At 46.2% G+C, this 17,447-nt stretch overlaps 5 protein-coding genes across 5 annotated transcripts; 2 read left to right on the forward strand and 3 right to left on the reverse strand.

The window, feature by feature from the left end:
• Positions 1-5,288: 5,288 nt before the first annotated feature.
• On the reverse strand, positions 5,289-7,404 carry GIQ15_02134 (WD repeat protein; the record flags this gene model as incomplete). The annotated part of the gene is made up of 2 exons (XM_033549551.1): positions 5,289-6,783; positions 6,968-7,404. The coding sequence occupies 2 exons, from the start codon at positions 7,402-7,404 to the stop codon at positions 5,289-5,291; spliced, it is 1,932 nt and encodes a 643-aa protein (XP_033406712.1).
• Positions 7,405-8,113: 709 nt separating this feature from the next.
• Positions 8,114-8,803, reverse strand: GIQ15_02135 (WD repeat protein; the record flags this gene model as incomplete). Its single annotated transcript, XM_033549552.1, has 1 exon — positions 8,114-8,803. The coding sequence occupies one exon, from the start codon at positions 8,801-8,803 to the stop codon at positions 8,114-8,116; it is 690 nt and encodes a 229-aa protein (XP_033406713.1).
• Positions 8,804-10,335: 1,532 nt separating this feature from the next.
• GIQ15_02136 (uncharacterized protein) lies at positions 10,336-11,836 on the forward strand (the record flags this gene model as incomplete). Its single annotated transcript, XM_033549553.1, has 2 exons — positions 10,336-10,428; positions 10,484-11,836. 2 exons carry the CDS (start codon positions 10,336-10,338, stop codon positions 11,834-11,836), a joined length of 1,446 nt encoding a protein of 481 aa, XP_033406714.1.
• A 1,295-nt stretch (positions 11,837-13,131) lies between these two features.
• GIQ15_02137 (uncharacterized protein) lies at positions 13,132-13,518 on the forward strand (the record flags this gene model as incomplete). Its single annotated transcript, XM_033549554.1, has 1 exon — positions 13,132-13,518. The coding sequence occupies one exon, from the start codon at positions 13,132-13,134 to the stop codon at positions 13,516-13,518; it is 387 nt and encodes a 128-aa protein (XP_033406715.1).
• Positions 13,519-13,852: 334 nt separating this feature from the next.
• Positions 13,853-17,227, reverse strand: GIQ15_02138 (uncharacterized protein; the record flags this gene model as incomplete). Its single annotated transcript, XM_033549555.1, has 4 exons — positions 13,853-16,827; positions 16,882-16,968; positions 17,040-17,136; positions 17,195-17,227. The coding sequence occupies 4 exons, from the start codon at positions 17,225-17,227 to the stop codon at positions 13,853-13,855; spliced, it is 3,192 nt and encodes a 1,063-aa protein (XP_033406716.1).
• Positions 17,228-17,447: the final 220 nt, after the last annotated feature.

A 17,447-nucleotide genomic window follows, 5' to 3' on the forward strand; every position in this document is an offset into this window, starting at 1 on the left:
TACATATTAAAGACAACACAGCAAATAAGGCCTAAGAGCAAACCAGATAAGTCGGCTCTCCGAGCGCCGATTGAAGTAAAGAGCCAAGGTCTGAAGCCCAGGTCATTACGCTGGGACAACTATCCACAAAGTAAGGAGTAACTAGCTAAACCTGAGAGGCGATGGACATCCATGCATATCATTCGGCCTGCGTTGACCTCACTAATGGGATATTATCAGAATCGGCAAACACAAATTGGAGCAAGCACGAGAGATCGATATTCGCTTCTAGCAGTAGAAGGAGTAATAATAATAATAATAATAAAATCCCAACAAACGGCTGGTACCAATTAAGCCGACGCGGCCGCCACCATCTCGACTGCTCTCCGCCGTTGTCAAGAAACGTCTGAATACCAATCCCCCGAGCCTCTATTAGCAAAGACTGGCATTCCCGCGACGTCAGGAAATATATGAATCTGATCAGAGAAACTCTCCTTTTCAGCCTCATAGGATCCTAGATAGTTGGACCAAGATCCATCAATCGTGATACAGGGCCGTAGCTAGGATCCGATGATGACATTAGCTTTGGTGATAGTATATATCATCAAAATACAAGTCACTTTCAAGGCACAGTAATGTTAAGATGCATGTTTTGGACTTCGTTTCTTCATATTTGCGCCTTCAGATGATATGCTGCGTTTATATTACCCGATCGGGACAGTGCACGGTTGCCTTTCTCTTTTATCTTTTCTTCCCCGCGACCAACGTCAACTTCTACACAACATCAACATCACCTCGAGGTTCCAATGTCAAGAGCCGTAACGACTCGGCAGGATGGCTGAGAGTGAGGTAACCAAGATATGCGGTTAGTTCATTTCCCCTTATTCTGTCTATCAATAACGACATACCTGACGCGCCTCTAGTGTTTGCAACCAGATTATGCAGCGAAGTCCAATCATCATCAGTGGCCCTACAAGTAACTACAGGCAAATTAAACGAGTATATCTACAAACCATTCCCACTTGATACCACCAGCTTAAGCCAAGATGTACGACGAACCTTGGATGACGCCGCTGTGGGAGTATGGAATGCATGTAACTTGTTATTTACACAAGATGAGAGCGCACAAAATAGGCGTGACACTTGGTCGATGCGAGAAGAGGGGATGATGGAGAGGATGACGGAAAGGATGGCGGGTCTATGTAAAGGTTTGTTCAATCGTTGCGCGTGGAAGCGCATTCCCTAATTCTCTTGAGATAGCGAAGGTATTTGCGTTCCTTTTACTTGCGTGTGTGATGGGGGATAAGAACGAGGATCACGGTAAGTGACCTACTTTGAAAGTGATGCAGCGGATTATTGCTCTCAATTAACGGCACTTTTAAGACTATATCCGGCTTCTGAAGCCTGGTTTGAAGACAGCTAAAAGGGCGATAGGTTAGTACCCTCACTCCTATTGGGTGTATGCGGTTTTTTTAACAGCTGGAGGATAGTCTTGGGCTATCTAGATCTAAGTATAAAGGTCCTTCAAAAGCTGGCTGATTACGAGGCGAGAGTATCCCAAATTGGATCCAATGAGGCCAATATATTACTGGCTGAATGTCTATCCCAACTTTCTATCCTTGTGAGTTTGATTGAATAGCACTACGCCGTGACATTAACTAATGGATGAATAGCGATGGAGGGATCCAACGAGTCAATCATTCAGTGGCCTGATTTCGCTCTCTATTCAGAAGGACCCTGAGTTTGCAACCAAAGCAGCTGACATTCTCTACTATATTGGCGACGAGATGATTAGACGGGGTGAGTATCCCGAGGCTGCCATATGGTTACAGCAATGCTACGACATTATACAAGAGCTAGATAGTTCGAGCAAGTCATCCAAAGAATTTCGACAATGTGTTCTGCATAAAACTAGTATGCCACCAATTGATCATGTCTTATGCGTCGTCTAATATCATTAATCGCCTTAGTTCAAGTTCGCCTGGAGCTAAAGGACATTGGTGAGGAGAAGACTACGCTAAAGTTACTGGAGGATTTAGATCGTGTACGCAGCCCATCGGCCAGTAACTCTTTTGCTCACTAACGAGTAGGATAGGATTATCACTCCCACCCTAGTACTTTGTACCTAGGGGTTGAAGTTTTTAATAGAATAGGGCCGCGTATAGAAAATGGGGAATTGCAATGCCATAACCGTGAGTGCTCCCTCACGGTTATCTAGCATTAAAACTAACGCTACCGCTAAAAACAGGCCTCGCTTTAATCACGAATGAAGTGGTGATTAATAAACCTAACCTAGATATGTAAGTCGGCTCTAGGTGTCCGTGGTTACAAGAAGGTATCCGTCTAACATATTTCAAGGATACTGCACTGCATTCATCAGTTCTGGCTATGGAAGTATAGTGATCCCCTTATAGTCTCAATTGAATGAAACTAATAGCTAGTGGATAGTCCTAATTCCGCGTGTCGAATTCACAAAGCTTTGATAATTTACAGGCTTCAACTCACCGAAAAACACCAGGTTGAATTATTAGAGAAGGCAATATTAACATATTTCTGGCTCTGTGTGTATAATCCGAAGACATTTGAAAGCCTAACGCAGATGCAGGAATTCGTATCATTGCTAAATATAGGCAACCCGCGAACGTTAACCTTCGGTGTTGATGCTTCCCAGGTGGCACAAATAGTATACTATGCTCCTCCGCTTTTGGAGGCCTATAAACTGACTCTTAGTCTAGTTGTTTTCAAAGAAGGTGCATCTCTGTATCCAGGCAGGGGAATTTAAGGACGCAATGGAATGGTGCAAGTTAGCTCAGCACCCCCTTCTTGCAGAGGGCAACCAAATTATAATCCAGAGGTAAGATGCCTTTCTTAAGTTTGAGTCTAATATATATTCCATATTTTCTTATCTTTATGCCATAGGAAGCTATTATTCTGCGCATTACACCTGGACCGCGATACAGCCTCTGGTATTATGGACGAAATTAAGGGGCATGGCAAATCATCACCTTCTATACAATTTCTACAATTCAAACTTGCATTAAGGTTTGATAACTTTGACTTAGGTCTACCACTTTACCCTTAACATTTACAGCTATATTTAGCTAACCTTTATGATCACGGTAGTAACAGAAAGCTTAGATAATTTGGTTCTTTGTCAAAGCAGCTACGGACATATGCTTGCTTGCATATCTGATGCTAAATCACTTGGGAAATCATTTATGCTACGGCCAGTCTTCATGAAATTGCTCAAAAAATATGATTCCTGCCCTGACCAACAACTAATCATACGTATTCCCGTCTTTCTTAAGTAAGTGTTAATTCACGGCTCGACAACCGTTCCTGGCTGCAGGATTAATGCATTCATTCTGTTAGATGCTACGTCCGCCTTATGGCCGATATATCATTGTCCAGTGGCCAAAATACAGCTGAAACCCCGCTTATCGAACAAGTCTGTCTAATATTTGAGAAGTGTAAGACTCGTTGTTCTGCGGTTAAAAACTGTGGCTAACCATGTGGCATTCTTCTAATAGTCAGTGAGAATGTTTCTCAATGCGTACTGCCAGGACAGGCACTACTCAGCAATCTCGAATGGTTTTCCCGCAATTGTTATAACTTAGCAACCATATACTATTCACAGTGGCCTGCACTATATTCGCAGCGACTCATAAACTCATGCATAAAGGTTTGACCTACCAGACCTCTACACCATATGGCATAAAATCTGATAAAATCTCCAGATGATAGGCTTGTATCCAGATGGTCTGGGCTCTGGTGCCTTATTTAACATCCAGGAGCGTAAATTTAGGTGCAATGTTATGGCAGCTACGGTGTGCGTGGCCTTAGCAAGAGAAAATGCTGATTCTGCCTTTCAAGTAAGTATTCTATTTATCAATATCCCTTCCGCGAATGTAGCTGGGACCACTACCACTAAATTCCGTACTAGGTTTTACATTACCGTAGTGCAAGGGAACATATACAACAGTGCCGAGAATACATCAAAGCTCGTGTTCCAAAGGATTCACAGAAAATTCCGCTTACTTACGCTAATATCTACCATTCATTGGCTGTATTTGACTTCGAATCTGCTATTTTTTCGGGACAGGTAGAGGCTCTCCAAGAAATCCTAAACGATCTCGTGGATATAGAACCAAATACGAGCTGCATCCTTGCGGGTCTGGTTATTTCCTCCAGGCGGACGGACCTCGTAACTTATGAGGTATTCCGAGTAAGCTGCTTTCACCACCTACCCTATAATCCCTATGATACTAACGTTCTGTAGCGAGTTTTAGAAACTGTTTTAAATTCGCACTATGCACGCAGCATTTTAGAACAGTTCCGCTGGCTTCACTGTCTCTACCGACTGGGTGTCATCTGTGAGGTTGACTGTGCGGAATATATCACGCGTACAACACTGGAGCTGGCCGGTAAGGCTAGTATTTGTAGAGATACAATGGCCGATATCGAAAAAGTTAACATCTGCGAAGAAATGGAGAGGTTGGGACTCTCAATGTGGAACCAGTCGCTAGAATATTACAAAGCTGGAGACGAGAATTTGAGCCGCAAGTGGTGTACGGAGGCACTGAAACTAGCTGAGGGAGTGGAACTTGCAGGTTGGTATGTGATGTCTCTCTTTGAACGATTGACCGTAGGGTCTAGTTACTTGAAGTGGGATTGTTTTTTTGAACCTACCAAACCCTAATAATGGTGCTGGTAAAAAGACTGCGAGTCCTAAAAGCTCTTATTTTATTGGCAAACTAAATAAAAACACAGCTTATTTTTATTTGAGCAGACGACTAGGGTAGTAATTGTGAGTTGTATTATATCTAGGGCCACATTTAATTGTCCTGATAAAATAAAAAAAGACCCCAAGAATTTATGGTAGGCATATCCGTCGGGCCCTTGCTGAGAAAGAAAGGAAACTCCAAACAAATGAGAGAAAGATGACAAAGGTTTATATGAGCTCTTAATACGAGCCATGTAAACAATAAATGCTAGCCAATAAGTGGAAGGGAATGTCAAACAAATGACCCTGGTATCATAGAAGAGAAGCAAAAAAAGAGCAAGTAGGGTACTGAGAAATGAAACTGCTTAATCAAAAGCGGGAGACTCCATCCAAACCGTATTATGCCGACCAACCGCCCACACACAATTTACGCAAAGAAAGAAAACTGGCTTTATCACAAATAGAGTAGAGAAAAATATCGAGATGTCGGAATAAAGGAAATGAAGGAGGCAAGTAAATGTATCAGGAGGTCGTGGTATGAAAGACATAGAAGATTTATATCAAAAGTGGCAAAAAGAGGTAAATACTACCCCTCCCCATCCGCGTCAAGAGAATTGGTTCTATGGCCTTTCCCATTCCGCGCGTGGCCTAAATTAGGCGTTGATGGTATTCGACGTGCAAGTCGGGCTGGTTTAGGGGGTAATGGTGACAGATCTTTATTTCTGCAGGTAGTGGGTGTATTCCCGTTTGAATTGGGATCATTCTTCGCCCCATTCATCTGTGACTTTTTCATCTTGTCGCCCAGCGAACGAGCAGTTAGATCAAGTTCCCGCTCGAGTTCGCTTGCTCCTTGGAGGTTAAATTTATCGGGCGAGACGTTTAGCTTTTTGCGATAAGCTCGTAGTGTCCGACAGACTTGTTCAGTAGACATGTTTAGACTGCCAAATTCGCTGGGCGAGTTACCGTTGGTAGGCGAATTCCAATTGGATTTGCTAGATGTGCGAGTGCGGATTTCAAGCATAGATGGGCGTCGAAGACTACCGCTGGTTCGAAGACTACTACTGCTAGTCTTGTTGCTCACTGTCCTAGACAAATGTCTGGGGCTTGGAGGGGAAGGAGATCGATTGGCCTGATTCCTATCGGAATGTGGTGTGGTGGGAGATCGGCGAGGTGGAGGCAGGGGGGGCGTGGATATTGCAGATATGCCATTGACGCCGTTCTTGAAGCCTCCCCCTAGAGTGTATCTAGACGTTTTCTTGCGGATACGGGGGGGAGAATCGCGGACTGGAGTTGGGGTTGTCATGACATTATCTGACTTTTGAAATCCAGCCAATTCGGTTTTTGAGAGGATGCGCCGGAGAGGTGGTTTAACTGCCGTAAGCTCTTTTGTAGGAGTCTCCTCCTCTGGGTGGACGACAAGGTGTGGGCTTTCTTGCAAGTATTGCTGTTGAGTAGAGAGGTTCCACACCATGATAACTCCATCCAAGCCAGTACTGATGAGTGTTCTCTTTATTACACCTGACGGGTTCGGTTCGTTGTTTTCAAGAAGCACAACGTCACTAACTCCTTCGGTGTGGCCAAATTCTCTGGTCAGAAGTGTGTCCTTTTCTGAGTCGTACACCCTTATGGACTTATCCGTCGTCGATACACCAATAAGTAGTCTCGGGCCGTATTCGGGATAATCCCTTTCAATGGTGAGGGAGCTCATGACTGCCGTATCGCCACTCTCTGGGTCAACCACCCGAAATGAATGAACTTGCCGGCTAGATGGTATATGGTATCTCTGAATAAGTCTATCTATCGTAGATAAGATCAGTGTGTCTGGGTCACCAGGCGGGCATATCATTGAAACGGGCGAGGCTTTCAGCGTGATGACTTTTGAGAGAATAAAGGCAACCGTAGAGACGCCGTCGTCATCCCGAGTCATCCGTTCGCGAATGATAATCGTTCTGTCTGCCGAGGAGGAGAGTAATCGTTTACCATCCTTTGTGAATATTAGTTGCCCAACAGCGCCAACATGCTCATCCATCGTTTGTATTACATCGATTGAGTAGTCGGAACTCTTGAATAGCTGGACCATTCTATCCCGCCCGCAGCTTGCAATTAAAGTTGTCTCCGGATCTGAATAGATTGCAATATCAGTTACTTCAGCCCCGTGAGCTCTAACTTCATTTTGACACTCCCATGTTTCCCCATTAATTGTTCTTAAAAAAGAGTTAATGACCCAGTAATGTATAAGTATTTATTTATAGTGGGGGCACTCACCTTATTACCCCATATCTATCCCCGGAAACAAACATTTTTATGCCGCCTGTAGCTCGTAAAACCTTTAACTCATTGGCGTCATCGTCATCATCTGAAAGTTGTTCCAAGTCGACCTTGTATGTATCACAGCAGGTTCCTTTAACATTCCAGAATCTGACAGTCCCACCACAGGACCAGGTGAAAAATTCCGCAGACCTAGTATTAGGTGTCTCGACGGTGCTGATCCCTAGCACAGAATCTCGGTGCGCAGATACGGAGACATCCGCCACAGTTTCGATATTGTCCTTGCTCAGGGGGTCAAGTGGGCATATGCGTAGCGTCCTGGTCGAGTCCACGGTTATCATATGGGTATCAATGATTCCCATGGAGACGATTGCCGCCTTTTTCGGCATAGAACACGCTTGGGCATCAATATTCGCGGAAGTTGGTGAGAGCATGGGCGATGATCTCATTGCGTCTATTGAGCATTTCTCTAGCAGTCTACCGCGACCACCAAACCAAATATTGGCAGAGTTACAATCTATAACAACGGAAGAAACACCAATATCGAATCTCTTGACGTATTGGAGCTTTTGCTGGCCGTTGGAGTCATCCAGGAAACATACCACCCCCGAATCAGAGCATATAATTGCTTCATGGTCGGAGATGCTGGATACACATGTGAATGTGCTGTGATGCAAATTGCCTAGTAGACAATTCCTCCCAGACAAGGCTATTGGGAGTGGACTCGTAGAGGTATTTGGGGAGTCAACACTGGGTCGCTGCTTTAATGGAGAATTCGGCCTGCCGGCGTCTCCGAGCCTCCAAACCTTGATGTGTCTTATACCGACTCTGAGCATAGGATTAGCATCGCTTTATAATTGCAAACATGGGCTAATGACATACGTAATTAGGTTATTTCCCATCCAGCACATATCTCGAACAAAGGATGTGCACTTATTCGTTGAATGGAGTTTTGCAGAGCCATTTCTGAGATTTATTTGCCAAATATAAAGGAACCCGTCGTTAATATCGCCCAAGCTTGCCAAAAATTGCGAATTAGGGCTGAACGCGAGGCTTCGGACACCGAAAGTGTGTTCGGTGATGATTGAGAGGGGAACGTCCGCGGGAGAGTCCTTAGCCGTAGCAAATATCAGGATACGAGGGTTATATCCAGTCTATGGTAAGGGAAGGGGAATAGTTAGCATGGTCGTATTCCGTAGTGATGTAGAATTGGTTTGAACATGCCTCTCCAGCCGCCAGCAACCTGCCATTAGGGCTTAACGAGACGCTTGTGACTGCTTTTATCCTCTCTCGCGATGTCCACGATTTTGGCCCATTGCTCTCTGCCCACTCCCCACCATTTGGGGAATTGGTATAAAGCTGCGAACTGCCCGATATCGACGCTCGCAGCGAAGCCTGGGGTGGTCTGAGTCGCGATTCTGGGGTCGTCGGGGGTCCTGGGGGGTTGTAGAAAGAAAGAATGGGATTGACGCCGGTCGCCGCCGGCCGTGCTCGAAAGAATCGCTGGGAGACGGACAGGTCCTCGTCTAGCTCTGCGAGGACAGCGGCGGAACCCGCACACAAGGCGAAGGAGCGAGTGGGTTCATGGTACGAGAAGCCATTGGGGTTTGAGGTCGTTGTGCCAATAACGGTTTGGAGAGAAAGGGTGGTCTGGTAGCTAGCTGATTTGTAGGGAGTTCTCGAGTTCGAAGCTGGCTTGAAAATAGGAGAGTTTGCGGGCGTGATCTTCAATGACGAGTGGGTTGCTGATGATATCTTGCTCTTGAAGCTGAGAGAATTGCTGGTGTCGGTACCGGTGCTAATGTTAGAACCGCTGCTGCTGTAATTTGCCATCTCCCCCTGCTCCAGACGCAAAGCTCTCTGTCCGGTCCAGGCGTGCTATCATTTCAGCTCCGGGCTGCATTGGGCTTTTCCGACGAACGAAGCGGCCTCTGCCCACGGAGAAACACGCCTATCTGTGAGGATTTACGTGGTAGAATTGGTTTGTATGCTAAAACAATGCATTCATGAGCAAAGATGTCAGGGAAGATGTGCAGCTGCGCCAAAAATTAAGCGGCGGCAGGGTTCTTCACCTGTGATGGAGCGATGTGGTTGGAGGACGAGGTCGAGGTGTGTCGCCTTGCCGTGTGTAAACAAAGGCATTCATTCACTGGATACGGATACTCCCTGCTAGAATTCGTGTTAGCATGTTGAATGGAAACTTGAGCTCCGGTCGATTCCTACTTGGCCTTGCAGAATCTAATAATCCTGTTTGCTACCCTCTGTCCCGATGTTATTCACGGAGTTCAGCTGTGGCTAGCTAACTTTGCGGGGAGTGGTAATTGTGGTTACAAGCCGCAGCAAGCTGCCAATTCATTCAGGCTCGTCACAATACCGAGTGAGCAGCCATAGTCTGTACTATATATGGATTAAATACTATCAAGTATATGGATGTCTTTTAATATCGAGAGATGATGTTTTCTTCCTTTTCTTCCTTCACTTTATTTACTTCAACTTTCCTAACCGGGTAAGGCGTGCTTATATAAGATAGGAATGCTTATATAATCAGTTTCTTCCCTTTTTCTTGCGTTTTGAACATCGCGAAGAGACTCGATATCTACACAAAAGAACGAAAGATGCATAGGAGTTGATGATGCATGACTGGATAGGCCTCTACGAGCCAGACGCTCGGTCATAGCATTTGGTTCTTGCTTCTTGAGCTGGAGTGGGTGAGCAGAGAGGTTGAGCCATGCTATATAACTAACCAGAGGACAGCTTTAAGCGTTCAACTACAATATACTAACTCCAAACTAGAATGTGTCTTATGTTTCGTATAGGCACGATCAGACGCTTACAGAGTACTTCATACACAGTTTCTTGATAGAACAGCACTGATATTCGCTTGACTCGCATCGAAGAAATATATATCCGGCTAGCTCCATCACGACCACCTGAGGAACCCTGGTCAAATATAGCTCGCTCATACTCGAATTTGAAACTTCTGGCGCTGATTCAGCGATAGAGAGCGATTTGAAAGAATTATTAATGTTGACAAAGCTTCGTTTTCGGCATGAAAACCAACCAGCGAGTCGGGCTCGCCCCCGCATCACCAGCCGACCACTTTTGCCGGTTCAAATAGCCAGAATATAGCATATTTTATGGGTACTTTGATCAACGACAGCCGAGGGATTGGTGGGAATAGCAGTTAGATGGTGATCCGGGGCGGAAATATGGAGGTAATGCCTTACAGGCGGGAGGTTCCCGCCTGTTCAATTCTCCTATCACCCTCATCTATATAACTCCATCCCGTAGACCTTCAGAAGCCACAGCTGCAATGCAAACATTGCTATCAAGCAATCAAAGTCAGAAGACTAAGGCTCTGGCAAATGGGTCCCTTTAACTCAACAAAGCTGGGAGAAGAGGCTCAACATAGTGAGTTATCCTCTGACCCAGAGCAAACAGCTCAGGATTTACCCATAGTAAGTTCTATTCAGTCAGTGGAACTAGAACTTGATTTGACCGTTATAACCCCAGAATTGGTCATGGCTTCGCAAACACCTTATTTTGCTGCAATGTGGCTTTCATGCTGCCGGCCCAGGATTTACCAGTGCTGTCCTTATCCCTGGAGTCCATGAGATGGCTGAACAATACGACGTTTCTCCTCAAATGGCGACGTACCTCATAGGCGTCCACGTCCTCTTTCTGGGTGTGGGCCCTTTCCTTTGGAACCCATTGATGAGTATGTATGGACGTCGACCGGTGCTGATTGCGAGTATGTTGTTATCATGCCTTGCCGCTCTGGGCGGGGGATTCGCGAAGACCTACGGTACATTGATGACGGCGAGAGTGTTTCAGTCTATTGGTATTTCGTCCGGTTTTGTCGTGCCTGGGGTCATTGTCGTCGAACTTTTCAGCCCCGAAGAACGAGGGAGTAAGAACGGTATTTGGACGCAAATGGTGGCCATAGGAGCACCCTTGGGCGGAATAATAGGCGGACCTGTGGTCTACTATCTGGGTTGGCAGTGGACGATGTGGCTCATTGCTATCATCAACGGTTCCCAGTTTCTCGGCTTCATGCTCACCTGTCCGGAGACCTCGTACCGGCATCGACAGAACTCTGGGTTTGACACATACCGACCTTCGGAGCTGGTGTGTCTCCCGAAACGGCTCCCCAACCAGCTGAGCATAAGAACACTCATCGAGCCCATCCTTCTCCTACAAAGCCCGCACTTGGCTCTGATTGCCCTGGCCTACGGGGTCACGTTTGCAATAACGTCTCCTGGTATTTCCGTTATCCTACCCCTTGCGTTGAAGGAGCTTTATGGATTCGGTGCGATCGCACAGGGACTATTCTTCATTGGGCCCCTAGTCGGAGTATTGTTGGGTGAGCGGCTGGGTGGTCCTGGGTGTGACTGGGCCATGAACCGGGAACGTCGCCGGGCTGCCACCCATAACGACCGAGAGCGTCTGGAATCTCGCCTCTTTGTGGGATTGCCGGGTTATGTGATGGTCATCATCGGCGTGGTGGTTTTTGGCGTTACGCTGCAGAACCGCACCCATTGGATCGCGCCTTGCATTGGGTTCGCCGTTTCTAATTTTGGATTGCAGCTGGTTACAACACCTCTGAAAACTTACTGTGTCGACTGCTACCCGTCCCATTCGCCATCAGTGCTCCAGCTGATCAATATCATCCGCCAGACTGTGTCCTTCACTGTGCCTTTCTGGAGCCCGAACCTAAATGAGACTGTTGGTTACGGACTAGGCTTTGGGGTCGAGGCCCTCATTCTAGTGTTTTTTTATCTGTGCAGCTTGTTGGTCCTTTGGAAAGGTGCAGTCTGGAGACAGTCAGTCCAAGTGAAAGGGCTGAATGACGACGGGCAGTCTTAGTATCGGTATTAGGCTCCTCTATATCCAACCTGCGATTCGGTCAAATTAACCCGCCATCGTTCCCGTCTAGCCTGTTGAAATCGTATAATCCCAGTCCTCCAACATAAACACGGGATAGAACTTGCCATGGGTCGGGCAGGTTAGCTGAAAAGAACATCAGAAGAGACCTTTTTAAGCTGTGGCTCAGCTATTTTCATAACTAGTGGGTATATTCTGACCGTTCATTGATACTTTGCCTACGGAGTATGGCCCATCCGAAGAATATAGGGGTCCCAGGCTTCAGCCACTGGCTCTAGCTACGAGATCGCTACGTAACCTCTCCTTAAACATACTCTAGCCAGTTAATCCCGTCTTAAATAGATAGCCTGCTTAACAGCACAACCTGATCGTATCCCTTATATGTCTTCTACCCCTGCCCCTTTTCTACTAGCTATCCTAACTTTTTACAAGTAGTCACCGAGAACGGCCCTAGGGCATGTAGAGGCGTACGCTGCGGAATCAACGAGGATTCGAGGTATACATCCTAGCCAGGGAATGTCAATGCTATGCGTTACTGAAAACCATGTCACACATATATATGATAGCCCTGGAACCAATATGAAAAAAAGTCCAATGCGTCATATTGGAATCTCTATTTTCGTCATTGACTTCGCCCTTAAAATATTAAAATCCCATCGCTCACACCGAGTATTAGGGATGCGGTCGTAAAGCTAATACGACTTTTTCCAAGACAACACGGCCCATCCATATAGGAAATACAGGAGGAAGCAGGGAAGGTAGCCTGAGGATTATGGATTCGGGACGTGGAAGTGAGTGACCTGCGAACTGATGCTTCTCAGGGGCTTAATACGCGTGACGAAGCGGACAACTATTCCTAAATGCTGCAGTATTTCTGTTTGAGCCTTTTCACTGTTTATCAGATGCATGTCTTTCTGCAGAGCCTGGTGTTTTTGGGTACGGCCGTGGATAGACCTACAACTCAAGAAGACGATGTCGTGAAGCCGATCACCAGCTAGCAGAAGTCTGACTAGTGAGCTGCTGCAGGGAACATCTACAAGATGCGGGGTATTCAATGGTTGTTTGAGCTGTGATATCATTTGAGCAAGTGAACGCCAGCGTACTTGATCTAGGACCCGAAGTTGCCAGCCGTTGCTCCCTATAGTTATTTAAATAACGACGACTATATTTATACTCCGCACACGCTCGCGTTAATCAGACTGCATAACATACTATACCTGCACGAAATCAAAAACAACCGATACACATTATCATAAAGTGACGCAAAAAGCAAAGAAATGCCAACAGAGGAATCGCGCTCAAATGCAACGGCGGAAGCCCGCGCAGCATTCACTGCCTCCCTGACATCGGTTGGCACCAACCTGGATGCCGACCTGCGTACTCGAGCAGGAACACTCCATGACAACGCCGCGGTCATAGAGAAGCAGCAAGAAGACTTGAAGCGGACGACCCAGGAGGTTTCCAAGCAGAGTAAAGAGCTGGAGAAACTGCTGGACCAGGGCCAGACTGGCCTAAAGGAAGTTGGCGATTTGCAGAATTTTGCAGAGGTGATGGAGAGAGATCTGCTGGTCCTTGAGGAGACGCTGAGGTTGGCTGAAGAGGAGGATCAGAGAGAAGGAAGAGTCGAGAAGCCGGCGCAGGGCTGGCTGAAGAAGTGGTTTTAAAGGGAGGCCGTCATCAGTGAGGCGATTGAACACCTTTGGTTAACTGTACGGGGTGATATCTTTGGTTGATTCCTTTTATTCATGTTTATTTTATTATTTTATTTGTTCGTTGATATCTCAAACATGGTGTTACTTTACGGCAGCGCAGTGATGGCTGGAAGAGATACCAAACTCGCACGGAAACCAGACTCCAAGGTTAGGGAAGTTCGAGATCTGGGTTATGTTAGTTAATATGGGAGCTATATTCAGCGAGGTATATCCAAATTATGAACTGATGATATCAAGTTTTCAAATCATATTATAAAACCAAAAAGGCCCTCGGGTATCACCTCCCTCACGAGCTGTAATCTTCGACAAACTCCTCCCATATATGTTTTATGCTCCTTGGTCGCTTCCCAGCTATAGACCGACGCTCTGCGTGGCTATTCCATTCGCTCCATTCATTCCACTGTCCTAGGCTCACTAGATGTCTCATGGTAGGCCGCCCATGCGGACAGTTCCATGGCTTATCGATCATTCCCATGTGTTTCACCACATTCTCCATCTGTCGATGAGTAAGGTTCTTTCCAATCATGATACTCGATCGACAGGCCCTCATTGCAAACATTTTCCTCACTTTGCTAGGGCGTGGAACGAGGTGGTCAGAGAATGGAGACGAGACAGCAGCCGAACCTCCAACACCTTCGGCATCACTATCAAATTCGTTCCTTAACCGTTTCGCTGGAGTACCCTGTGAATGCTGTGGCGACTCAGCAAGCAAGACAATCAACTCTTCCAAGTCACGGGTATTGAAAACGACTTCTTTGCTTAGCGGTAGACTGATAAGCTTGCATCGCCTACCGATGGGCTCGTCACCGCTTGTATCAACTTCAACGATAAATCCATTCTTCTCCAATGCTGCAAGATTATCGATAATGGTTTCTTCTTCCACGGCAGTCAGGTCGAGTAACTTTGGCTGAACAAGCCTCTGATTTTGCACAGTTGTTTCAGCCTGGAGTCGTTCAAAGTTATATTTCTCATCAGAGGCATGTTGGTCAATGATGAACAGCTCGTCTTGCTCGGCTGAAGTCCCTATACAAGCAGGGTCGTCATTTCTTTTGGTACCTGGTCTTGTCGCCAGGATAAAGCCGAGATTAAATTGTCCGATTATACGCATTTTAGCAAAATCTTTTTTAGATACTGCCAGAGACAACTTCGTTTCAGGCGCAATCTGCTGGTCACCATCATCCGCCTCATCTTGGCCGTGAGCCACATGTTCATTTTTGAAAGATTGGATACTTTCATAAAGCGTTTTGATCTGGGTCTCAATGTTCGCAATGGAAGTATCCACATTGCATATCAATTCATGCGTAGAATCTTTCTTCCGAGGTTTTCGAACTATTCTCTCTGCACGTTCGATATTCCTCTCTGACGGGACGGCTGATGCGCTTTCCGCGGCTTTTATTAGCTCATCAACCTTTGCGTCTTCCCGGTGCTTTCTTTCATCATCATCAATGTAGCTTTCATCGGAGTCCGAGGTAGGAGAGTCACCGCGTTTTAATCTGGATTCTCGACTGTGCTGAAGCGTTTGAACCTCATGTCGTTCTTCATGCTCCTCGTGCTCCTCATGCTCATTGGCATTGTCTTCCTCGTCATCGTCATCCCCTTCTGGAGCTTCATCCTGAACTTCCTCTTCCCCTTCGGTATTTGAACCATCTAACCCTGCTATGCTGACATCCTTCTCGTCCTCCTCACCATTCTCGTCCTCGATGGCGTCGTCGCTCAGATCACCTTCGTTGGGTTGGGTACCTGGGGCGGTAAAAGCCTGAAGGCTTCGGCTTAACTTACTCCTGTTTATAGTTATAGCTCTGGTCTTCGAGGCTGGCGAGTGCATATGCAATCCTGGATAACTCTCTAATCTCCGTTTTACAGGATCTCTGCCGATAGTCGATTGGTAGGTCTTGTTCCCTATCGTGATAGTTGCCATTTCTGCAGCAGGCCTATTAATTCGCATTCGGTCAAAGGCATTCTGAACCACCCCGGGCTTGTGGGTCGGGGTTCCATAGGAGGGGCTACTTGAGATGTGATGTTCCTGCGTTGATTGTGTCTGGGATAATCCTTTATCACTCTCCGTAGTTTTGTTATCAGAAGGATTTCCGGGTGTGGTATATACGCCGCTAGACTCGGGAATAACAGGGTCGTGTTCGATTGTCTGTTCAGGAGTTTGAGTGTCTTTGCTGCCACTGCCGAACATTTGGAGCGCTTCCTTCATCGATGATTGAGGCGTCTGAGCAGTCTCCCGGTCATCATGTTCCACAACATCGTTCTGCCCTAACCCCTGGCTATAACCTGCAATAGCAGATGGCTCCTCCAAATCCTGCGTTGCATCAACCGAAGTTGGCGGTGTCCTTTCCTTTCTCGGCCTTATCTCATTTTGCTTGCTAGACGCAAGCTGCGAAACTGGAACTGTCTGGTCTTGATTTTCAAATAGCTCAGTAAGAGATGCCTTTAAAGATTCGATTAGAGCGCCGGCATCATGCAGTAAAATGGTTCGCTTATCAGGTGAGACGTTAACATCGTATGCACCAGTGTCCATTTCAAAGTTCGCAAAAATAAACGGCGATTGGGATAAATTGAACGATTTGTAGACCTCGTTAAAGGCCTTCGCGATCTGGGGTAGTCCACATGGCCGAGAATTCGCAAAGAACATTTGGCGATCAGGTGTTTGCCTTCCCTCCCCAAATATTGGTTTAGATATGTGGCCATGAACAAATATATTGTTAGTGGATTTTCCTCCTGTGCCTTGGAACCGTTTAGCCGCTGAACTCGGCTCAAACTCTAGGTCTAAGTCAAGGGGCATCAAGGCAAGAAGCGTCTTCGCGCCATAAACATTCGAAATATTCTCCCTCGTTGTGGGGTTAGATTTCGTGGCAAAGACCACCGCGCTTTTCCCTTTTGACATCTGATTTTTAACGTTAAAACGGACGCCGGTACTTATACATGCATAAGCATGTAATAAGGCTAAGACCTTTCCATATTCTCTTTTGATATTTTTCTCCAATTCGCGCCGCCGAACCGGCAGAGGTTTGAATAGGTTTTCAACAGAAATGGTAGTCCCTTTCTGACCAGCAACCACTTGCGTACTCTTGAGCTTTCCAGAAAATTCAAAATCCAGCTTTGAGGCTCTGGGAGCTTGGTGTGCTTCGGCTGTAACAACCTTGAGAGTTGAAACGGCGCATAGTGATGATAGGGCTTCGCCGCGGAAGCCGAAGGTTTGGAGGGAGGTGAGGTCAGCGAAGGTGGATAGTTTGGAAGTGTAATGTTTCAATGCTGTGTATTAAATTAATTAGAGTAATCAATTTGGAGGAGAGCGCTTCATTTTACCCAGAGACTCGTAGTTATCGGGGGAGATTCCGTGACCATTATCTTGGATTTCTATCAAATCGAGGCCGTTGTTTTTGAATCGCACGTCTATGGTTGTAAAGATTTGATATTAGCCACAGCGATAGCAGGTAAGATCATAGATCATATATATATAATACCGATAGAGGTAGCTCCAGCATCTAGACTATTCTCAACTAACTCCTTTACCACAGAACAGAGGTCAACGATGACTTGACCCGACTGGATTTGATGTACCTACGGAGCAACGTTAGAGATGTAGAAAGCAGTACGAAATTTTAACGCATCAACTTACCGACCGAGCCTCGATAGGCTTAATTGTTGCCATCTTCAGGTCATGGTGACGGAGTTGAATAGTCGAGAAGTCCGACTACTGCCTGGCTTTACGAATTATTATTGATGGTTTGCGCGTCGCGTAGGGATAATTTTAACTTTTGTTCCTTCCTGACGTCATCGTTTTTTCTACGTGTTTTTTTTAAACCAACGAGCTCTTTTACGTGATTTGAAGAACTATCAAGACGGAACGAAATATATATTCCTAATCATCT

The sequence above is a fragment of the Arthroderma uncinatum genome (assembly GCF_011692745.1).
Source record: "Arthroderma uncinatum strain CBS 119779 chromosome Unknown scaffold2, whole genome shotgun sequence".
Classification (NCBI taxonomy): domain Eukaryota; kingdom Fungi; phylum Ascomycota; class Eurotiomycetes; order Onygenales; family Arthrodermataceae; genus Arthroderma; species Arthroderma uncinatum.